The sequence below is a fragment of the Aricia agestis genome, chromosome 22 (genome assembly GCF_905147365.1).
Source record: "Aricia agestis chromosome 22, ilAriAges1.1, whole genome shotgun sequence".
NCBI lineage: Eukaryota > Metazoa > Arthropoda > Insecta > Lepidoptera > Lycaenidae > Aricia > Aricia agestis.
The window spans coordinates 7,482,825-7,495,356 of record NC_056427.1 but is presented as its reverse complement, the minus strand read 5'-3'; the positions used below and the strand labels follow the sequence as shown (position 1 = coordinate 7,495,356).

Sequence of the window (12,532 nt, the reverse complement as noted above, 5' to 3'; positions counted from 1 at the left end):
ATTTGTTACACATAGAATTAAATTTAGAGAACCTGGCAAATCGAGGCAGCAGTGGTTATTGACATATAGGTCAACAACTTGTCATAATTTTTCAAATTTCTATATTAAAAACCACTACAAAACCAGGCACTTGAGTATAGTACCGTGGCAATCACTGCGAATAGACTAGTGCTGTGCCATATTCGTTGAAATATTATTGTAATAGTATTATTTGACGAATCCATTCTCCCAGGCTTGTTAAGCAATCAATTAATTTGTACAATTATTAGTATGCAAACGTGTTTTACCTGATGGAAAGCAACTACCGCCAGACGCCGACCATAGGCACTCGCAAGTGAACATCAGAACAGTCGCAGCCTGCAGGTGCGTCGCCGGCGACCGGCCTTTTAAGAGCGAATACGGTCTTTTCTTAAACGCGAGGGAAAAAAAACGAAAAACTTTACTTTCTAGCATAACTTTATATAATCTCTCTTATTTTAAATGTAAAAATAATACATGAAATTCATAAATATTCTATAGGTAGGTACTCAATTCATGTAGCCGGTAGAACAAGATGTGTATCACACATCTTGTGATGTATATCACATAATGGCTATAAAATATTCTATTCTCAAACTGTAACCCAAAACCAGAGTAAGGGCCTATCTATAAGTCCACGTTACGACATCGTAACGTGGACTGTGGACATGTGGATAGGCCGTAAACAAAACCATCCAGCCACAGAACATGCCAAACTAAAACAACTAAGAAATCAAGTCACTATAAAACTACTCCTGCGTAACGTCCTCTTGTGTATTGCGCACACACTTGGGCACTATAAAATTGCCCCTGCGTAACTGGCCTGGTTTTATTGAAACCAGAGTGTTCTTGTATATTGCGCACACACTTGGGCACTATAAAACTACTCCTGCGTAACACGGCCTGGTTTCAGAACGCGTCGTGGCCGTTTTCATTAGGGCCACAACACGAATTCGCGTCGTGGCTGTTTTTAAATGCTCAGAACGCGTCATGGTTTTACTCGATTACCACAACGCGTTGTGGTCGAATAGCACGTCAGCCATGACACGAATTTCGCTATGTGGTATTTCTGTGATTACCAGAAGCGGCCACGACGCGAAGTTCGCGTCGTGGCCCTAGTGAAAACGGCCACGACGCGAACTTCGCGTCGTGGCCGCTTCACTATTACCACAACGCGTTGTGAGCCATTTTTTCGCTCACTGAGCGTTTTCGGTCTTTGAGTGTAACATAATTATATAAAAAGAAAATTAATCTATAATTGTCTGTACTTTAATCAGGTTCTATCTATTGTTAATGAAGGGTCGCATTATAGTTTAATGTATTAAATTTAAACTTATCTTGAATAATACTATGAGGCTGGCATAGATATGCCAAGTGCATTTTTAATGTCGGCTGTACACTCTCGCCGAGAGCTCTCGGGCGAGTCTCGTGCGAAAGCCCCTTGCCCGAGTGCGATCATGTACATTCTCGCTTAGTTCAATCGCAGTTATGAACTCAGAGAAGATGGACCAATATTTTTCTTTATGAGATGGACGAAAACACTTCTCTTGCAGATGCCGCAGCTCTGAGCTATGCTATGAGCTATTATATTTATCAAATATTTACACATTAACATAACAATATTTACATATTTAAAATACAAAAAAAAAATATAGTAAAAACGTAGATGGAAACGAGGATGATCACCATTCACCATACATCGAAAGCGATCACGGTAATCCAAAGACCATTAATCATATTTAATTTTATTTCTCACAGATAATGACTGATAATGGCGTTTATTGTTGCTATTTTTCTGTTCTGCACTGTCAAGCGGCGCGACTAGTAGTGAAAAACGCGAGTGTACAGTAAAGGAGTGAGCACACTGAGACGGGCCGTGCCGGGGCTCATCGCAAAAATCCGCCTCCATACAATTTGTATGGAAGCGGATGCGCGTATCGCACACTGTGTCGGGGCGCAGCGGATTTCCGCTTCCATACAAATTGTATGGAGGCGGATTATTGCGATGAGCCCCGGCACGGCCCGTCTCAGTGTGCTCACTCCTTTATGCGCTCGCTTTCCTAGCGAGACCCTTTGTCTCGGGCGCAAAATACCGACACCGAGGGTTCGAGACAGGCGAGACGAGGCGAGCGCACCCATTTACACTTTCGCACTCGGGCCTACTAGCTGTGTCTCGGCGAGAGTGTACAGCCGACATAAGCCTCGTCAAAAAATTTTAATAAAAAAAAACTATCATTGCACAAGTTAGCAAGGGTAGACAACCATTATTTTCTTGTAAATATTACGATTAACAACGGTCCTCTCAAAAATTTTGAAACACAGCCTTGTTATGAAACAAAGAATAAGACAGGAATAAGGGCCGCACCCAGAGAGATTCAATGACTTCTTAATAATTTTAACGAAGATTTTGTCATAAACTCCATACTTTTGACACACTATTCCCAAAATCCCAGAAAATGTTCAATATCTACCTTTAAACAAATTTAAAAAAGAACGTTTGTGTGCTAAAGCGTATTATAAAGTCAATAATTTCATCGAGGACCATCAAAAAGTGTACCATGAATAACATGATACCCATTTTGAATAAAAAGATATTTTATTTATTTTTTATTTTATTCTATTTTTTTTTTAGTTAAAGTTAAATATTATATTTATTAAACGCGTCTGAGTACGGCTATACATTAAATTTGGCTATACATTATTATTATTATGACTCATGAGTTTTTTTGTGTGTGTTTAAACTGCTTTTCTGTGTGAACCGCTTTGAACAAATGTCACAAGTGTATTTCTTGATGCCCGTATGACTTAGCAAGTGTATACTCAAATAGCGTTTCAATGCGAATTTCTTGCCGCAAATGTGACACACGTATTTCTTCTCGCCCGTATGTATGAGCGTATGATCATCATAACTGTCTTTGCTGGTGAATCTTTTCGAGCAGATTTGACAGCTGTACGGTGTCTCACCTGTGTGAGTTTTCCTGTGCCTCTTAAGTTTAGAATTGTGGACGAATTTTTGTGAGCAGAATTCGCAGCTAAACGGTTTCTCGCCCGTATGTATTCGTTTGTGGCCGATCAAATGAGACTGGTGTGAGAATTTCTTGGAACACACGTCACAGGTGAAAGGTTTATCACCCGTATGAATTTGTTTATGTTTGTTCAATTGTATCAACAGAGAGAAAGTCTTTGAACATATGTCACAGCTAAACGGTTTCTCGTCCGAGTGAAGTAATCTGTGCCTCTTCAAATTGTACTCGTTTGAGATTTCCTTCGAGCAAATATCGCAGCTATATTTCATGCCCGCGTGACTGAACATGTAATGGCTTTTCAAATTCGCCTTAGTTGTGAATTTCTTTAAACATATGTTGCACGTGAACGGTTTCTCGCCCGTATGAATCCTGAGATGACCACGTAGTTGGTAATTATATTTAAAGTTCTTGTGGCATATTTCACAAGTCAGTGGCCGCATGTGACGGTCGGTCCGCACTACGCTTGCATTTTCTTGCTCCTCGTAGTTATTTGAGCTGTCTATCTCGATGATTTGGTCTGGTTCTTAAAAAACATAAAAAAATATACTGTTGATAATAAATAAAAAAATTGAAACATTAGTTTCGAAAAATGTTTGACAAATATATAAAATATAAAAGAATTAAAACTATTTAAATATAAATTAAAGAACCACTTAATTAGTAGGTAAATTTTATTACACTTTAAAAGAATATTTAAACTCAAGTGTTCTTGAGTTTTAGCGAGACTATCAATATAATATGTAAAATTAATTTATTTGTACAGATTATGTCTCTTTTTCGTTTAAATATTCTTTTAAAGTGTAATAACCGAAAAAATAGCCGAAGTAAGCTGTTGCTTAATTCGGCTATTTTTGGTCTTCACGGAAGGTTTATATATATAAAGGATCATTAATGTTTTAGTACAAACACCTGTGCATAAAATTAAAATAATTCTTAGAATAAGTTTAATAAAATATTATGACTTATTATTATTTGCACGCCTTAACGGCTAATTAGTACGGCTAAATAGATAAGTACTGACATCTAAAGGCCGGCAACGCACCTGCAGCTCTTCTGATGTTGCAAGTGTCCATGGGCGACGGTAGTTGCTTACCATCAGGTGACCCGTTTGCTCGTTTGCCCCCTTATTTAATAAAAAAAAAAAAATCTTTTGTAACATCTTATGTAACAATTATTGCAAAAATAAATGATTTGATTTGATTTTGAAGATCAGATTGTGGTTTTTAAACATTATTTGAAATTTAAATTATTCAGAACATCATAGCTAATTCGATAAGTAAATTTGTACCATCGAGGAAATTGATTCCTAGTCAATTGACAGACAGTCATTTGGTCGGATCATGTCAATTCAATATTAATTGTGATCTGTCGGCTGGGTTTGACGTAACGCGACCAAATTATGTAGGTCCCCCATCTGTCCGATAGTACATAGGCTATTCCTCAAGGGAAGCTGTATAAAAAGAAGAAGATAGTACATACCTTTATCTCCTGTTTCATCTTTTATCTCTTGTTTTATTTCTACCTTTTTCTTGCTCTGTTGACCCAATGACCGTATTTTCCTATCCAAAAGTTCTCGTAAGTTAAGTGCTGTCTTTGGAGAGGCATATTCGACATTTACTTGACTTATCTTCACAACTTTTAATTCATGATCTTTCGTTTTTAGAAACGCCGCTTTTACATTTACATTCGGTATTTCCTGGACCGATTTGTCGTCTTCAGATTTTATGTAAGTTTTGTCCTCTTCTTCATGATTAGTGTTGCCTAAAATTTCATCTTCTTCACTTCCTTAAAATTAGCCAAAAGAAATTAATAACATGGAGCAGAGAAAACCCATAGATTAAAGAACATACATGTAACTTTATACAGGGTGCAATTAAACCTTCCTGCCAAATTTTTTCCAGCGCTTAGGCATTAGGAGAGTCCATTTAACCAAAAAAAAATGGGTGTTATTTTTTTTAATTACATATTTTATTCCATTTAAAATCGTTGCAGAACGGTCACTCGCGGCGCGGGGGAATGAGCGGGGCGTTGTGTCCATTAATTGTAGTGTTTTTTAGTACTAAGTGACTATAAAAGAAAAAATATGTGTATTTTATTTTTAACAAGGATTAATATATCAAAATTTGGCAGGAAGGTTTAATTGCACCCTGTATTAAACTAGATGACGCCCGAAACTTCATTGCGACGAAACTAGTTCTGTGATGAACGTCGGCCACCATACATTTTTCGGAACCTTTCCTGATACACAAAGCATCAGCATACGAAATTACATCAGAATCAATTAGGCGTGAAGAGGTAATGGTTATGATATTAGAACACAACATTTATAATCTGTACCATTATAAATTGTGTCCGTAATATACATATTTGCCGCCGATTTGATTGTCAATGCACGCTCTTTTTTCTCTAGCGCCTCTGTACATGGTTCACACAATGGTTGTTAGTTGTTACATTTTCTCAGAAGTTTCATTTATTTCCAAGCAAGAATCAACAGTAACAGACAGACACATCACACACTATTGAATTTACAATATTACCCACCATTGTCCATATGAAACTCCTCATCTGACTCCTCTTTAATATCATTTGTTGATGTTATATTTATCTTTGAAACTGATAGCTCTAGCAATGGGTTGATAGATCCAAACTGGATGTCAATCTGAAAATAATATTATAGTGTTATTAATAATATCTAATAATATATATGGAAGCCTTACACCACATCAGTCTGGCTCAGCCGTACTTGAAGAACATGTGTTACGTTTGGTACGTACAATGGAAATATATTTGATACAGTAAGCCAAAGTGAAAACAGTTTTTTTTATTTTTTATTTCAGAAATTCCGAAAATTTACAGGTAAACACAAGAATAAACACAAAAGGCGGAAAAAAGACTTGTTTATATAATATTAAAACAAAGAGTTTATAATTAATTAATAAATTATTTATTTAATTATTTTCATCCTTGTTTTTATAATAAGTAACTAAAATAAATATATAAAATATGTATTTAATGAATACTCTAGTCTTGCTAATATGATGAAATTAATTTCTTGTTATAATAACTATATCTCTTAGGTTAATTTTAACGAAGTTACCTTATTATGGAATAGATCATCGACAAGTCCTCGTGTCTGCACAGCCAACTGCTTTAGCTGGTGACATTGTCGCAGTCTGGAGTGGCAGATGTAGCACATCCAGAATTCAATATCTCTAATCTGTTAACAAAAAATAAACATACTAAAAGTAAACAATATCTTTCTGTGACTATGGTAAGCAAAACATAATATTGTTAGCTACATTCTGCAATTTTATAGTTTTGTTTTTTAGAATCGGCTTTTTATATATATTATTTTTATAACCCCATGGGTTATATTTTTACTAAAGATATTTAGAAGCAAATTTGGATAAAGGTGGTAAAAAACTTACATACATAGTATGGTTATGTGCTCTTACCTTAAAGTTTGCGAGGTTCTCGTAAACATACTGTAGATCTGTATTGTAAATATTAATAGTTCTTTTAGTTAACGATAGACATATAGAACAACAAGTGTTTTTTAACATTTTATAAATGTTTTTTAAACGAATGAAAATACACAAATCGACACAGATGACAGAAACAAGCAGCCATTTTTTAAATTTGATATATCTTCTTCTTTTTAACGATCGACAACCACAAAATTCGCCACATCGGACGCGTCCGGATATCAACTTCCAAGTTGGAGTAATAAAATGAAAGTCCTTTATAACCCCTTTTACAAATATAGGTTTACTCATAAACCTATAAATGGGTTTACTCATAAATCCGTTTACTTACAAGTTACAGCAGACTTGCCGCAGACTGTGGACTTTAGTTTTAGATAATTGGTGGGGCTCTAACAGCGATATCAATTATGCATACTATGTTTTATCTGAGTAAGTAGTAAATAACTTTGAACTCAAAATATATAGTCAGTATCTTTATAAGAATTCAATTTTCTTTGTGAACAGTGTACAGTGGGTACGGTGCGAGCATTTTTCATATTATCGCTCCTAGGCTATTAGGTCAATGACCGCCGGTAACAACTCTTTCCATTTTGTCTACATATCTATGCAATATACAAAACTAATTTATGGCAATTACGGTATTGGAAAGACTCGACTAAGGGCGTTTGTGCACCACACGGAATTTTACCGTCCGGCGTTCCGATTTCTTACATTTTGATATGGCAAACGTGAAAGTTATGAACGCCGGACGGTAAAATTCCGTGTAGTAGTGCACAAACGCACTAAGCCTAAATCTTATATCTTTAAACGAGCAATTCTTGTATATATATATATATATATATATATATATATATATATATATTTTTTTTTTTTTTTTTTTTTCGTGTTTTATCGATAATCGATAAACTGAAAAATATGACTCTTCCTAACATCTATTGGCGAATAATAATACTATTTTGTTGGCAACTAATTGTTTTAACGACCGGTAGATGGCGTTATTAAGTAACACGAAGTCAATGAACACGAATCACGAAGAAACTAGCTGTACCGGCAAACGTTGTTTTGCCATATAAAGTATTTCGCCCATTTTATTATTTTATTGAAGTTAATGTTATCATTGCAAAGTCCATCGCTATCCCGTTGCAGTCCTCGAGTTGTAATAATTTAGATATTATTATTTATTTAACAAATGCACTTATCAATATAAAAAGTGGATGTTATCCGATCTCGCTAACGAAAATCGGTCGAGCCGTTTCAGAGGAATTCAACCGCACACCGTGGTCCGTGACACGAGAATTTTATATACATACTAGCGACCCGCCCCGGCTTCGCACGGGTATAAAATATATTACAGCCTATGTCACTAAAAAAATGATTAAAATCGATTCAGTAGTTTTGATAAATAATTTATATATTCATTACTACCCGTGGCCCATATTGGTCGGAACCTACTACCGCAAAAGCTACGTCCCGCAATTTTTAAATCTTCGAAAATATTCATTTAAAATTTAAATCATAATATGCTTTATACGCTTTCATACGTGGGAGAGCCATACTTCGGCACGAATGGGCCGGCTGGACCGGAGAAATACCACGTTCTTACAGAAAACGGGCGTGAAGCAGCGCTTGCGCTGTGTTTCGCCGAGTGAGTGAGTTTACCGGAGGCCCAATCCCCTACCCTATTCCCTTCCCTACCCACCCCTACTCCCTTACTTTCCCTCCCCTATTACCCTATTCCCTCTTAGAAGGCCGGCAACGCACCTGCAGCTCTTCTGATGCTGCGAGTGTCCATGGGCGACGGAGGTTGCTTTCAATCAGGTGACCCGTTTGCTCGTTTGCCCCCTTATTTCATAAAAAAAATACTGTAAAGGGCCATAATCAAAATTGTATTAAAAGTATTTAACTGAATAAGGATTATTGCCGTATTGGTTAAAATCGCTTCGAAAATTAGCCATTATTTGAAGTTAAAAGTAAATGACAAAAAAATGTTATTGTGGGATATCCTTAAACGTATATACTATCGCGTTTTCTGTAGACCTTTTCAATGTGTACAATACTTGGTACATTATTTACATGAAGAATAGACCTGAAAGGTGAAAGGACATAGGTTTCTTTTTTGCGGAAAAATGTACGGTTTTTCCGTGACATACCTAAATTACGCGGGCGATGTATAGTGATACCCTTCCCGCAGCGCATAGCGGCGCCGCTTTGTTAGCGCCCACTTCGAAACGGGCGTACATCGCAATATTTTAATTTCGCCATAACTTCTAAACCAAACGTCCAATTTGAATAATTCAAAGACAAAATATATTCTACACAAACTGTACTTAGTGATGAAATAATTTATTTTGATAAGGATTATTAGCATGAGTAAAATAAATCCGTTTATATGTAGTCCAATAAAAATCAAGATTTTTAAATAAAAAAATGGTTGTTGTGCCTCACTTATCATAGATAGGTATGGTGTGTCGCGGACATTTTTGTAGATATTTATAAGATCTACATTTACTTAGAACATTGTATAGTTCTATCTTTTATAGTTTAGGCAGCGTACGCAAATTAGTAAATTTTCTGGTTGTTTCCGAAAAACTGAAATATCTTACGGAACCCTATATTTTCCAAAATAAAAAGTAGCCTATGTTACTCGTAAATAATGTAGCTTTCGAATGGTGAAAGAATTTTTAAAATCGGTCCAGTAGTTTTTGAGCCTATTCATTACAATTAAACAAACAAACAAACAAACAAAGTTTACCTCTTTATAATATTAGTATAGATATAGAAATCTTATATCTTTAAACTATTAGATTTCTTTTGGTAAATAATTAACACAAAAGTACGGGCACCATTTTATTAGCAGAGCACAAAAGTTACAGAGTAAAGTTTTTGACATATTGTCATAGATAATAGATGCAATAATCATACATAGACTAACATAGAGTATTGAACAGATTATGAAGTGGACAAAGTAAATATACTCAACACAGCCCCTCAATTTATAGAAGTTTACAACTGCATAAATTGTTTAAACAAAATACAAATTTAATAAACTACAAATTTATTATAATTATAATTATGTCCACTCTGCGCATTATTAACTCTATATTTTATCATAAGTATCCCCTTTTTTAATATTAGTTACATTAAAATATTTATTAAATTAACAGTTGTTTTATTAACTATCTTAGGATAATAAGAATGCTAAACAATTAAATGTATATAACACATGCATAACTTTTTCAATACAATATTTAAGTTAAATTCAACTTGCTACAAAAATAACTATGTTTTTGAATAGATAAAGATTTTGTAAATATATCAGAGATATTTTCATTTGTAGGTACATACGAGATTGACACTATTTTCTTATAAATTAAATCTTTAATGTAGTGATATTTAATTTCAATATGTTTAGAAGCTTTAGTATTCATCTGATTTTGTATTAATTTTATTGTACTCTGATTGTCAATCAATAAATGAGCTGAAATGATACTATTACTTAATATATCAGAAAGTATTCCTTTGATGTGAATAAGTTCAGTCATCGAGTGTGCTCCAGCCACATACTCAGCTTCAGCTGTTGACAGGGCGGTACATGTTTGCTTTCTAGAAAACCATGTTATTAAGTTCTCGCCTTGATATATAGCACAGCCACTCGTGCTCTTACGGTCTGTTTTATCAGCTGCCCAGTCAGCGTCTGAGTAGGCTATTAGTTTTGTGAACTCTTTGGTCTTCCTATAAATCAGCCCCTGATGAGAGGTTCCTTTAAGATAACGTAACACTCTCTTACTTGCTATCCATAACTCTTGTGTAGGTTTATTTAAAAATCTGCTTAAAAATGATACAGCATAAGTAATATCTGGTCGACTGTTCACAGAAATGTACAACAATGAACCTATTAATTCCTTGAAAGGTACATCAATCACATCTGATGGTGATGGTATGTTTACATTAAAATTAATTTCCATTGGAGTTTTGCTTAATTTGCAATCTTGCATGTGATATTTTTCTAAAAGTCTTTTAATCATATCTGTTTGTCTTATTTCCAAGCTACCTTCTGTTCTTGTTATTTCTAATCCTAAATATTTATGTACTTCTCCTAAGTTCTTTACTTTAAATTCCTTTTCTAGTTCTTTTATCATCTCATTGTTATTTCCAAGGTGTAAAATATCATCCACGTAGAGTAATATCCAAATCTTTCCTTTTCCATATAAACATAAATCATGCTGTGATTGTACAAACCCTTTCTGAGTTACAAAATTATGAAATCTTTGGTTCCAGCATTTAGGTGCTTCTTTTAATCCATACAAAGCCTTTTTAAGTTTTAAAACTTTTCCTTCACTAATTTCCATTCCTTTAGGACATTTGATATAGACATTATCATTTAATTTTCCATTTAAGAAAGCTGTTGGTACGTCCAATTGCTTAAGTGACAAATCTAGTTGAACTGCTAAACTCATCATTAATCTGATAGTTGACAATTTGGCTACCGGAGCATAATGATTATCATTGTTCTGTTGTTGAAAACCTTTTGCTACTAATCGAGCTTTCTTGGTTCCATCTTGTTTCGTTCTGAATACCCATTTTGTGTCTATTGCTTTACTTCCCCTTGGTAATGTAGCTTCTTCCCATGTTTCTAATTTCACTTGTGACTTCAATTCTGTCTTTATTGCTTTTTCCCAATCTTTGTCATGAATTGCATCTTCATATTCTTGTGGATCTCCTGATAAAAGACAGTATGCTATATTTAGATCATATTCTTGTAAGTTTTTTGGTTTTCGAATTTCTCTTCCTGTTCTCGTTATATATTTCTGCATATTTGCTCTATCTTTTTCATTCAACTTCTCATTTTCTTCTTCTTCATCTTCTTGATTATTCTTTGGTACTTCTTTATTAGTATTATTAGATATTCCATCATGTTGTATGTTCCCATCATTTTCATTAGGTATTCTTATCTCTTGGTCATCCTCTGTGTCATGTTCAGAAGGACACTCAGTATCTTCCTTTTGAATCAATTCATCTTCATAGTACCTTTCTCCATTTATATTATCATTTTCTTCAGTTTCCTTGTACTTTAGTTGAGTTTCATCAATTCTTACATCTCTTGACACTATCACTTTATTACTTGTAGGGTCCCATAGACGATATCCATTTGGGCTATATCCTACGAGTCTCATTTCTTTAGCTCTTTGTAAAAGTTTATCCTGTTTTGGTAAGATGTGAACCCATGATTTTGATCCAAATATCCTAAGTCTTGTTAAGTCTTTGTCTCCAAACATCTTCTCTGCTGGAGTTTGAAAATTGATAGCAGACGATGGACATCTGTTGATTTGATAGACAGCACATCGCACTGCTTCACCCCATAAGGTCTTTGGTAAACCAGATTCAATTAACAAAGTCCGAGCTCTATTATAAATATTCCTGTTCATGCGTTCTGAAACTCCGTTTGACTGTGGGCTATATGGCAAAGTATACTGTTGAACAATTCCCTTATCTTTGCAAAATTTATTTAGTTTTTCATTTTTAAACTCACCACCATTATCACTTCTGATTTTCTTGACTTTACATCCTATTTGTCTTTCCATTCTATTAACATATTCTATAAGCCTATCTGTTGCTTCACTTTTTCTTTGTAATAAGTATACTTCACAGAAATGTGTGTAATCATCTATAATTGTATGATAATATACCTCATTTGTAGATGTAGGAATATTCACTGGTCCTGATATATCTGTGTGTATGAGATCTCCTATATACTTTGATCTTGGCCTGGGTGTTGTAGAGAATGGCAATCTTGTTGATTTCCCTTCTGCACATATTCCACATGTTTTTTCTGAGCTAGGTAATTTCAATAATTTTAAGTGTTTTCTATTAGCATGTCCTAACCTTTTATGCCATAAATCTTTATCAACATTTATTGAATAACATTTTTCTAAATTTAATGTAAGATTAATTGCATACAGATTATTAAGCATGGTACCATAAATTATGTTATATCCTTTAGTA

The 12,532-nt window shown here is 34.5% G+C and overlaps 3 protein-coding genes across 4 annotated transcripts in view; 1 reads left to right on the top strand and 2 right to left on the bottom strand.

Moving 5' to 3' along the window:
• LOC121738205 (gastrula zinc finger protein XlCGF57.1-like) overlaps positions 1–12,532 on the bottom strand; it is a 106,712-nt gene that overhangs the window by 28,807 nt on the left and 65,373 nt on the right. The window lies entirely within an intron of this gene.
• The window catches only part of LOC121738200 (zinc finger protein 260-like), a 190,336-nt gene that overhangs the window by 119,068 nt on the left and 58,736 nt on the right, over positions 1–12,532 (top strand). The window lies entirely within an intron of this gene.
• Positions 2,651–6,650, bottom strand: LOC121738213 (gastrula zinc finger protein XlCGF57.1-like). Its single transcript, XM_042130163.1, has 5 exons — positions 6,500–6,650; positions 6,142–6,261; positions 5,586–5,703; positions 4,524–4,829; positions 2,651–3,567 (listed from the first exon to the last, which is right to left on the bottom strand). The coding sequence occupies exons 1-5, from the start codon at positions 6,605–6,607 to the stop codon at positions 2,726–2,728; spliced, it is 1,494 nt and encodes a 497-aa protein (XP_041986097.1). The 5' UTR covers positions 6,608–6,650; the 3' UTR covers positions 2,651–2,725.